Source organism: Bombina bombina, chromosome 4 (genome assembly GCF_027579735.1).
Source record: "Bombina bombina isolate aBomBom1 chromosome 4, aBomBom1.pri, whole genome shotgun sequence".
In the NCBI taxonomy this organism is placed as follows: domain Eukaryota; kingdom Metazoa; phylum Chordata; class Amphibia; order Anura; family Bombinatoridae; genus Bombina; species Bombina bombina.
This window is the reverse complement of record NC_069502.1, coordinates 1,165,666,832-1,165,680,934: the sequence shown is the minus strand read 5'-3', so window position 1 is coordinate 1,165,680,934 and position 14,103 is coordinate 1,165,666,832. Positions and strand designations below refer to the sequence as shown.

Sequence of the window (14,103 nt, the reverse complement as noted above, 5' to 3'; positions counted from 1 at the left end):
CTAACTGGAGCAAGCTATACAAACCCGTAAAGTAGATGTCAGCTGTTATACTCAGTTCAGGTGCAGGTTGAGACAGATAAGAGCTAAGCTTGTGAGCAATTGCTTTAGGCCCAAGGGCTGAAGTACCAACTACTAAGCCAGGAAACTGAGAGCCTGCTTCTGGGCCAGGTAAGGGAGAGCCTGCTTCTGGGCCAGGTGAGGGAGAGCCTGCTTCTAGGCGAGGTAAGGGAGATCCCATTTCTAGGCCAGGTAAGGGAGGGCCCTCTTGTTAGCCAAGTAAGGGAGAGCCTGCTTCTGGGCCAGGTAAGGGAGGGCCCGCTTCTAGGCCAGGTAAGGGAGAGCCCGCTTCTAGACGAGGTAAGCGAAAGCCCACTTCTAGGCCAGGTAAGGGAGGGCCCGCTTCTAGACCAGGTAAGGGAGAGCCCGCTTCTAGGCGAGGTAAGGGAGAGCCCACTTCTAGGCCATGTAAGGGAGAGCTCACTTCTAGGCCAGGTAAGGGAGGGCCCTCTTGTGAGCCAGGTAAGGTAGAGCCTGCTTCTGGGCCAGGTAAGGGAGAGCCCACTTCTAGGTGAGGTAAGGGAGAACCCACTTCTAAGCCAGGTAAGGGAGAGCCCACTTCTAGGCCAGGTAAGGGAGGGTCCGCTTCTAGACTAGGTAAGGGAGAGCCCGCTTCTAGGCAAGATAAGGGAGAGCCTGCTTCTAGGCCAGGTAAGGGAGAACCTGCTTCTAGGCCAGGTAAGGGAGATCCCACTTCTAGGCCAGGTAAGGGAGGGCCCTCTTGTTAGCCAGGTAAGGGAGAGCCTGCTTCTGGGCCAGGTAAGGAAGAGCCCACTTCTAGGTGAGGTAAGGGAAAGCCCGCTTCTAGGCCAGATAAGGGAGGGCCCGCTTCTAGACCAGGTAAGGGAGAGCCCACTTCTAGGCCAGGTAAGGGAGAGCTCACTTCTAGGCCAGGTAAGGGAGAGCTCACTTCTAGGCCAGGTAAGGGAGAGCCTGCTTCTAGACTAGGTAAGGGAGAGCCCACTTCTAGACCAGGTAAGGGAGAGCTCACTTCTAGGCCAGGTAAGGGAGAGCTCACTTCTAGGCCAGGTAAGGGAGAGCTCACTTCTAGGCCAGGTAAGGGAGGGCCCTCTTGTGAGCCAGGTAAAGGAGAGCCTGCTTCTGGGTCAGGTAAGGGAGAACCCACTTCTAGGTGAGGTAAGGGAGAGCACACTTCTAAGCCAGGTAAGGGAGAGCCCACTTCTAGGCCAGGTAAGGGAGGGCCCGCTTCTAGACCAGGTAAGGAAGAGCCCACTTCTAAGCCAGGTAAGGGAGAGCCCACTTCTAGGCCAGGTAAGGGAGAGCCCGCTTCTAGACCAGGTAAGGAAGAGCCCACTTCTAAGCCAGGTAAGGGAGAGCCCACTTCTAGGCCAGGTAAGGGAGAGCCCGCTTCTAGGCCAGGTAAGGGAGGGCCCGCTTCTAGACCAGGTAAGGGAGAGCCCGCTTCTAGGCAAGATAAGGGAGAGCATGCTTCTAGGCCAGGTAAGGGAGAGCCCACTTCAGGGCCAGGTAAAGGAATACTCTCTTCAGGATCAAGCACGGGAGACCAAGGTGCAGACTACAGGCAGCAGCAGCCATAGGCAGAGTTGACAACAGGACAAACAAAGGCACTGTAAAGTCCAGAGGCAGAGGTGAGGTTTGGACAGTCTGATATTCAAAGGCAGGCAGCAAGAATCAGATAAAAAAAAAAACAGACCAGGAAATCCAGCAGAGTAAAACTAGGTACACACAAGTACAGGAGCAAAGGCCTAGGCTGCTCTATATATAGTCAGGAAGCACTTCCTGATTGATTGGTATCCAGAGAGGGTGGAGCTAAGAAACACACCTACTGATGACAATTTCTTCAACAAACTCCCACTGGCAAACATCTTCTAGTGGCACAACCAGAGCAAGCCAGCCTCTGAACCTGAAGTCTCCTGGTTTGATCCCAGGTAGGGTACAGTTATGAAAGTTACTTGTAGCATCTCTGCTGTGCAGTTCACTTTTTGGCACTATGGTGCTTTTGGGATTCTGAAAACAATTTCTGATTGAGAAAGAAAGCCCAATGTCATTAATCACCAAAATAGTGTAGTGTCTTACCTGTCCTATATCAATAGCAGGATTCAGGCTGGTTCCAACATCCATAACTACATCTGTGCGTATGTTCTAAAATGAAAATCCAGCAAAGTATTAAAGTGCTAGGGAACATACTTAAACATATTACTATTATATTTATAAAGTAGCACTTTTTACAGAATTGTTAATAAATAAGTACAATTGTATTGCAACCTTAGTAATCAAATAAGTATGCATGCACCTAATCAGTTGTGTGCTACTCAAAATGTAGGTGAGTTTACGCTATAATCTTACAGGTGGAGTTGTATTTTTGCATCAAAATACCAAAAAGAATTAATTTCAGTTTCAGCAATATACAAAATAATTATAAGGAAATCACATTTCAGTTTATGGTCCTAAATTTAATAAAATGTAAGTTGCAAAGGTACCAAATATATATTTAGGTGTCATAGTGCAATTCTTTTTATATTAAATGATATGCAATTGTTAAAAAATGATTTGGCTTACATTTTACAATTCTTACTGAATATGTTTATTGCACATACCGTGTGATCACCAGTTAAGCAGTCAATCTCAACTTCAGAGCATGCTGCGCCGTAACAAAAGTAGCTGTGCGGATTTCCTTCGTACTTTACAGGGTCATAGTCAATGCCAGGGATTCTAAAAGGAATTCAAGAGTATAATCTAACAGCTTGCATGGGTGACATTTTTCTTGTTCAAATTTTCATTGAGCAATTATAAATAAATGTAGAAGTGTTGCATGTATAAAGGAGGGTCAGGGCGAGAGGGGCAAACGCTCCCTAAACTCCAAACTGTCAGAGGTGAGGGTATGAAATGTACATCCTGTAACTAGTTTATGAGGAAGTGCTTATGGTATCAGGAGGTGTAATATATAGTGCTATTCCTTATATAGGACACACTAATTGTTGGGACAGGGGTGGGCCATACAGTGTGCAGAGAATAAAACGGGAGGGGAATAATGGGCTTGACTTAGTGGGTAGCCCTGAAGGAAATTAATCAGAAGAGGGAGAGGGCTCCATCCCTCTATCTCTAAATAGATACTTCCTTAAAAGGACAGTCAACACCAAAAATGTTATTGTTTAAAAAGATAGATAATCCCTTGATTACCCATTGATTACCTTGCGTCTAAGCCTCTGCAGACAAACCCCTTTTCTCAGTTCTTTTGACTGACTTGCATTTTAGCCAATCAGTGCTGACTCCATGGGAGAGAGCACAATGTTATCTATTTGACACACATGAATTAACGCCCTCAAGCTATGAAATGCACTGAAATAATAGGTGGCATTCAAGTGTTTAGAAACTAGTATATGAGCCTACCTAGGTTTAGCTTTCAACAAGGAATACCAAGAGAACAAAACAAATGTTTATGATAAAAGTAAATTAGAAAGAATGACATGTCCTATAGGAATATTTAATTTGGACTTTACTGTCCCTTTCATCATTCAATGTTCTTATCAAAATGTATAAAATTAGTATATTTTCCTTGCTACCATAGTATAAACGAAGGATAAATGTGTGTAATCTTGGAAGCTGAAGCAGGTGATTGATGATCATCAGTCAGTGGATTCTGGGATAGAAAAACCCAGAATAGAAATTTCATATCATGGTATTGTGAATATAATCACATCCCTTGGGCTTTGATAATGTGCATATAATATACAGTATATACATTCTGCTGTATATTGTATGTGTGTGCTTCATGTAGCTCAAATTTACAGTTTTTTTGTTTCTGAGAGCAGAATCTCATTATTACCCAAGAATCTGAAGCTGACACCGCTTATGTTTTCTTCTACGATAGTGAGATATGGAACCCATCATTAATTGTAATTCAAGTTTATAACATTTTGTGGGGGGGGGGGGGGGGGGTTTGCCATAGGTATCCCCTAAGCCCTAAGTCATGGGAAATATAAAGCAGTTTACAGACTCTGGGATTTCTAACTATCCCATGTGACCTAGCTAATGACACCAACTGAAAATAAAAGACAAATAGTTATACTTGTGTAATGGAATAATAGCTTCATTTGCTATAATTATGGAATATTTGTGGGTTATAAAAAATATTATTATTTAGTAAGGAGGTTACAATAAACCAGTCACTAAAATGTACACATACATCTAACATAAAATGTACACATACATCTAACATAAAATGTACACATACATCTAACATAAAATGTACACATACATCTAACATAAAATGTACACATACATCTAACATAAAATGTACACATACATCTAACATAAAATGTACACATACATCTAACATAAAATGTACACATACATCTAACATAAAATGTACATATACAGCTAACATAAAATGTACACATACATCTAACATAAAATGTACACATACATCTAACATAAAATGTACATATACATCTAACATAAAATGTACATATATATCTAACATAAAATGTACATATACATCTAACATAAAATGTACACATACATCTAACATAAAATGTACACATACATCTAACATAAAATGTACACATACATCTAACATAAAATGTACATATACAGCTAACATAAAATGTACACATACATCTAACATAAAATGTACATATACATCTAACATAAAATGTACATATACATCTAACATAAAATGTACATATACATCTAACATAAAATGTACATATACATCTAACATAAAATGTACACATACATCTAACATAAAATGTACACATACATCTAACATAAAATGTACACATACATCTAACATAAAATGTACATATACATCTAACATAAAATGTACATATATATCTAACATAAAATGTACATATACATCTAACATAAAATGTACATATATATCTAACATAAAATGTACATATACATCTAACATAAAATGTACATATATATCTAACATAAAATGTACATATACATCTAACATAAAATGTACATATATATCTAACATAAAATGTACACATACATCTAACATAAAATGTACATATACATCTAACATAAAATGTACATATACATCTAACATAAAATGTACATATATATCTAACATAAAATGTACATATACATCTAACATAAAATGTACATATATATCTAACATAAAATGTACACATACATCTAACATAAAATGTACATATACATCTAACATAAAATGTACATATACATCTAACATAAAATGTACACATACATCTAACATAAAATGTACATATATATCTAACATAAAATGTACATATACATCTAACATAAAATGTACATATATATCTAACATAAAATGTACATATATATCTAACATAAAATGTACACATACATCTAACATATAATGTACACATACATCTAACATAAAATGTACATATACATCTAACATAAAATGTACATATACATCTAACATAAAATGTACATATACATCTAACATAAAATGTACATATACATCTAACATAAAATGTACACATACATCTAACATAAAATGTACACATACATCTAACATAAAATGTACATATACATCTAACATAAAATGTACATATACATCTAACATAAAATGTACATATACATCTAACATAAAATGTACACATACATCTAACATAAAATGTACATATACATCTAACATAAAATGTACACATACATCTAACATAAAATGTACATATACATCTAACATAAAATGTACACATACATCTAACATAAAATGTACGCATACATCTAACATAAAATGTACACATACATCTAACATAAAATGTACACATACATCTAACATAAAATGTACATATACATCTAACATAAAATGTACATATACATCTAACATAAAATGTACATATACATCTAACATAAAATGTACATATACATCTAACATAAAATGTACACATACATCTAACATAAAATGTACATATACATCTAACATAAAATGTACACATACATCTAACATAAAATGTACATATACATCTAACATAAAATGTACACATACATCTAACATAAAATGTACACATACATCTAACATAAAATGTACATATACATCTAACATAAAATGTACACATACATATAACATAAAATGTACACATACATCTAACATAAAATGTACACATACATCTAACATAAAATGTACACATACATCTAACATAAAATGTACACATACATCTAACATAAAATGTACACATACATCTAACATAAAATGTACATATACATCTAACATAAAATGTACACATACATCTAACATAAAATGTACATATACATCTAACATAAAATGTACATATACATCTAACATAAAATGTACACATACATCTAACATAAAATGTACACATACATCTAACATAAAATGTACATATACATCTAACATAAAATGTACACATACATCTAACATAAAATGTACACATACATCTAACATAAAATGTACACATACATATAACATAAAATGTACATATACAGCTAACATAAAATGTACACATACATCTAACATAAAATGTACGCATACATCTAACATAAAATGTACATATACATCTAACATAAAATGTACACATACATCTAACATAAAATGTACACATACATCTAACATAAAATGTACACATACATCTAACATAAAATGTACATATACATCTAACATAAAATGTACATATACATCTAACATAAAATGTACACATACATCTAACATAAAATGTACACATACATCTAACATAAAATGTACACATACATCTAACATAAAATGTACATATACATCTAACATAAAATGTACATATACATCTAACATAAAATGTACACATACATCTAACATAAAATGTACACATACATCTAACATAAAATGTACACATACATCTAACATAAAATGTACACATACATATAACATAAAATGTACATATACATCTAACATAAAATGTACACATACATCTAACATAAATGTACACATACATCTAACATAAAATGTACACATACATCTAACATAAAATGTACACATACATCTAACATAAAATGTACACATACATCTAACATAAAATGTACACATACATCTAACATAAAATGTACACATACATCTAACATAAAATGTACACATACATCTAACATAAAATGTACACATACATCTAACATAAAATGTACACATACATCTAACATAAAATGTACACATACATCTAACATAAAATGTACACATACATCTAACATAAAATGTACACATACATCTAACATAAAATGTACATATACATCTAACATAAAATGTACATATACATCTAACATAAAATGTACATATACATCTAACATAAAATGTACACATACATCTAACATAAAATGTACATATACATCTAACATAAAATGTACATATACATCTAACATAAAATGTACACATACATATAACATAAAATGTACATATACATCTAACATAAAATGTACACATACATCTAACATAAAATGTACATATACATCTAACATAAAATGTACATATACATCTAACATAAAATGTACATATACATCTAACATAAAATGTACACATACATCTAGCATAAAATGTACATATACATCTAACATAAAATGTACATATACATCTAACATAAAATGTACACATACATCTAACATAAAATGTACATATACATCTAACATAAAATGTACACATACATCTAACATAAAATGTACACATACATCTAACATAAAATGTACATATACATCTAACATAAAATGTACACATACATCTAACATAAAATGTACACATACATCTAACATAAAATGTACATATACATCTAACATAAAATGTACACATACATCTAACATAAAATGTACAAATACATCTAACATAAAATGTACACATACATCTAACATAAAATGTACATATACATCTAACATAAAATGTACATATACATCTAACATAAAATGTACACATACATCTAACATAAAATGTACACATACATCTAACATAAAATGTACACATACATCTAACATAAAATGTACACATACATCTAACATAAAATGTACATATACATCTAACATAAAATGTACATATACATCTAACATAAAATGTACATATACATCTAACATAAAATGTACATATACATCTAACATAAAATGTACACATACATCTAACATAAAATGTACATATACATCTAACATAAAATGTACACATACATCTAACATAAAATGTACACATACATCTAACATAAAATGTACATATACATCTAACATAAAATGTACATCATACATCTAACATAAAATGTACATATACATCTAACATAAAATGTACACATACATCTAACATAAAATGTACAAATACATCTAACATAAAATGTACATATACATCTAACATAAAATGTACAAATACATCTAACATAAAATGTACACATACATCTAACATAAAATGTACACTATACATCTAACATAAAATGTACACATACATCTAACATAAAATGTACATATACATCTAACATAAAATGTACATATACATCTAACATAAAATGTACATATACATCTAACATAAAATGTACACATACATCTAACATAAAATGTACATATACATCTAACATAAAATGTACACATACATCTAACATAAAATGTACACATACATCTAACATAAAATGTACATATACATCTAACATAAAATGTACACATACATCTAACATAAAATGTACACATACATCTAACATAAAATGTACACATACATCTAACATAAAATGTACATATACATCTAACATAAAAATGTACACATACATCTAACATAAAATGTACATATACATCTAACATAAAATGTACATATACATCTAACATAAAATGTACATATACATCTAACATAAAATGTACATATACATCTAACATAAAATGTACATATACATCTAACATAAAATGTACATATACATCTAACATAAAATGTACACATACATCTAACATAAAATGTTACATATACAGCTAACATAAAATGTACATATACATCTAACATAAAATGTACACATACATCTAACATAAAATGTACACATACATCTAACATAAAATGTACACATACATCTAACATAAAATGTACACATACATCTAACATAAAATGTACATATACATCTAACATAAAATGTACATATACATCTAACATAAAATGTACATATACATCTAACATAAAATGTACACATACATCTAACATAAAATGTACACATACATCTAACATAAAATGTACACATACATCTAACATAAAATGTACATATACATCTAACATAAAATGTACATATACATCTAACATAAAATGTACACATACATCTAACATAAAATGTACATATACATCTAACATAAAATGTACATATACATCTAACATAAAATGTACACATACATCTAACATAAAATGTACATATACATCTAACATAAAATGTACACATACATCTAACATAAAATGTACACATACATCTAACATAAAATGTACACATACATCTAACATAAAATGTACACATACATCTAACATAAAATGTACATATACATCTAACATAAAATGTACATATACATCTAACATAAAATGTACACATACATCTAACATAAAATGTACATATAAATCTAACATAAAATGTACATATACATCTAACATAAAATGTACACATACATCTAACATAAAATGTACATATACATCTAACATAAAATGTACATATACATCTAACATAAAATGTACATATACATCTAACATAAAATGTACACATACATCTAACATAAAATGTACACATACATCTAACATAAAATGTACACATACATATAACATAAAATGTACATATACAGCTAACATAAAATGTACACATACATCTAACATAAAATGTACGCATACATCTAACATAAAATGTACATATACATCTAACATAAAATGTACACATACATCTAACATAAAATGTACATATACATCTAACATAAAATGTACATATACATCTAACATAAAATGTACACATACATCTAACATAAAATGTACACATACATCTAACATAAAATGTACACATACATCTAACATAAAATGTACACATACATCTAACATAAAATGTACATATACATCTAACATAAAATGTACATATACATCTAACATAAAATGTACACATACATCTAACATAAAATGTACATATAAATCTAACATAAAATGTACATATACATCTAACATAAAATGTACACATACATCTAACATAAAATGTACATATACATCTAACATAAAATGTACACATACATCTAACATAAAATGTACATATACATCTAACATAAAATGTACACCCAATGTAATCCTGACAATCTGGCCTGTTAGGGAGGTCTGAGGACAGGTTTGAAAACCCCATGCTCTATATAAATCATAAAATTTTAATTTTGACTGTACATATACATCTAACATAAAATGTACATATACATCTAACATAAAATGTACATATACATCTAACATAAAATGTACACATACATCTAACATAAAATGTACACATACATCTAACATAAAATGTACACATACATCTAACATAAAATGTACATATACATCTAACATAAAATGTACATATACATCTAACATAAAATGTACACATACATCTAACATAAAATGTACATATACATCTAACATAAAATGTACATATACATCTAACATAAAATGTACATATACATCTAACATAAAATGTACATATACATCTAACATAAAATGTACACATACATCTAACATAAAATGTACACATACATCTAACATAAAATGTACACATACATCTAACATAAAATGTACACATACATCTAACATAAAATGTACATATACATCTAACATAAAATGTACATATACATCTAACATAAAATGTACACATACATCTAACATAAAATGTACATATAAATCTAACATAAAATGTACATATACATCTAACATAAAATGTACACATACATCTAACATAAAATGTACATATACATCTAACATAAAATGTACATATACATCTAACATAAAATGTACATATACATCTAACATAAAATGTACACATACATCTAACATAAAATGTACATATACAGCTAACATAAAATGTACATATACATCTAACATAAAATGTACACATACATCTAACATAAAATGTACACATACATCTAACATAAAATGTACACATACATCTAACATAAAATGTACACATACATCTAACATAAAATGTACATATACATCTAACATAAAATGTACATATACATCTAACATAAAATGTACATATACATCTAACATAAAATGTACACATACATCTAACATAAAATGTACACATACATCTAACATAAAATGTACACATACATCTAACATAAAATGTACACATACATCTAACATAAAATGTACATATACATCTAACATAAAATGTACACATACATCTAACATAAAATGTACATATACATCTAACATAAAATGTACATATACATCTAACATAAAATGTACATATACATCTAACATAAAATGTACATATACATCTAACATAAAATGTACACATACATCTAACATAAAATGTACACATACATCTAACATAAAATGTACACATACATCTAACATAAAATGTACACATACATCTAACATAAAATGTACATATACATCTAACATAAAATGTACATATACATCTAACATAAAATGTACACATACATCTAACATAAAATGTACATATAAATCTAACATAAAATGTACATATACATCTAACATAAAATGTACACATACATCTAACATAAAATGTACATATACATCTAACATAAAATGTACATATACATCTAACATAAAATGTACATATACATCTAACATAAAATGTACACATACATCTAACATAAAATGTACACATACATCTAACATAAAATGTACACATACATCTAACATAAAATGTACATATACATCTAACATAAAATGTACACATACATCTAACATAAAATGTACACATACATCTAACATAAAATGTACATATACATCTAACATAAAATGTACATATACATCTAACATAAAATGTACATATACATCTAACATAAAATGTACATATACATCTAACATAAAATGTACACATACATCTAACATAAAATGTACATATACATCTAACATAAAATGTACACATACATCTAACATAAAATGTACACATACATCTAACATAAAATGTACATATACATCTAACATAAAATGTACATATACATCTAACATAAAATGTACACATACATCTAACATAAAATGTACATATAAATCTAACATAAAATGTACATATACATCTAACATAAAATGTACACATACATCTAACATAAAATGTACATATACATCTAACATAAAATGTACACATACATCTAACATAAAATGTACATATACATCTAACATAAAATGTACACCCAATGTAATCCTGACAATCTGGCCTGTTAGGGAGGTCTGAGGACAGGTTTGAAAACCCCATGCTCTATATAAATCATAAAATTTTAATTTTGACTGTACATATACATCTAACATAAAATGTACATATACATCTAACATAAAATGTACATATACATCTAACATAAAATGTACACATACATCTAACATAAAATGTACACATACATCTAACATAAAATGTACACATACATCTAACATAAAATGTACATATACATCTAACATAAAATGTACATATACATCTAACATAAAATGTACACATACATCTAACATAAAATGTACATATACATCTAACATAAAATGTACATATACATCTAACATAAAATGTACATATACATCTAACATAAAATGTACATATACATCTAACATAAAATGTACACATACATCTAACATAAAATGTACACATACATCTAACATAAAATGTACACATACATCTAACATAAAATGTACACATACATCTAACATAAAATGTACATATACATCTAACATAAAATGTACATATACATCTAACATAAAATGTACACATACATCTAACATAAAATGTACATATAAATCTAACATAAAATGTACATATACATCTAACATAAAATGTACACATACATCTAACATAAAATGTACATATACATCTAACATAAAATGTACACATACATCTAACATAAAATGTACATATACATCTAACATAAAATGTACACCCAATGTAATCCTGACAATCTGGCCTGTTAGGGAGGTCTGAGGACAGGTTTGAAAACCCCATGCTCTATATAAATCATAAAATTTTAATTTTGACTGTACTGTCCCTTTAAGACATAGGGGTATATTTATCAAGCTCCGTATGGACCTTGATGCCCCTTGTTTCCTTGTCTAAAGCCCGCTGCTTCATAACTTGTCCGCCTGCTCTGAGGTCGCGGACAGAAATCAACTCGATCGAATACGATCGGGTTGATTGTCGCCCCCTGCTAGCGAATCTGCAGGGGGCGGCATTGCACCAGTAGGTGCCATGATAAATCGCTGTCGGCATTTATCGATGTGCGGCTGACATGATACACTACTTCGTATCATGTCCGCTCGCACATTGTTAAATATGCCCCATAGGGGCTAGATGCACCTTTAAGATGGATGTTACATAAAAAAACAAGCTTCACAAGAGTAGCAATGTTAATTTAAAGACCGATTCTTTTTTATAAAAGCAAGAACCACTGATATTACAAAAAACTACAGGTTGAAATACAGATGTATACATTCATTAAATTACGTAACGACGTTTGTGCTTTTGCATCACCTACTTGTAAAATCCTGTGGCCGATAGACTCACTCGGTCTACATAGGCAGCTGTGATCTAAACAAACACATAGACAAGTATATTTTGAGTAATTAATTATTTCTGTTTCTTTTTTTTTTGATAGACAAATAAATGTGTAGAAAATTACCCAATTTTCCCATGAACCATTAGGATTTGATTCTTTATAAGGTTCCAACCTTTTTAAGATTTTCTGACAAGCATTCTAATTAAAAAAAGAAAAAAGAAAAATCACATGTACAATTTCCTGTTCAAATGTGCATTTGGATAATAGATATCAATCATGGAATATTAACTGCATTAGTGCAAAGTTGTCAACTAATGAATTTATTAAACTTTACCTGTCCTCTAATCTAAACCAGTACAGATCATGAAAGAGACATGTGCTGATATGAAAATAAATGGTGACAGACAGATATAGCACAGCCAGAAAATAAACATTTAAAATGTTTAA

At 30.5% G+C, this 14,103-nt stretch overlaps 1 protein-coding gene across 1 annotated transcript in view; it reads right to left on the bottom strand.

The window, feature by feature from the left end:
* The window catches only part of XDH (xanthine dehydrogenase), a 198,541-nt gene that overhangs the window by 13,302 nt on the left and 171,136 nt on the right, over positions 1 to 14,103 (bottom strand). Inside the window, exons 30-33 of the mRNA XM_053712630.1 lie at positions 13,780 to 13,854; positions 13,636 to 13,688; positions 2,637 to 2,751; positions 2,116 to 2,181 (exon numbers count right to left, since the gene is read on the bottom strand). Coding sequence (XP_053568605.1) covers positions 2,116 to 2,181; positions 2,637 to 2,751; positions 13,636 to 13,688; positions 13,780 to 13,854 — 309 coding nt within the window. The remainder of the gene's footprint in view (positions 1 to 2,115; positions 2,182 to 2,636; positions 2,752 to 13,635; positions 13,689 to 13,779; positions 13,855 to 14,103) is intronic.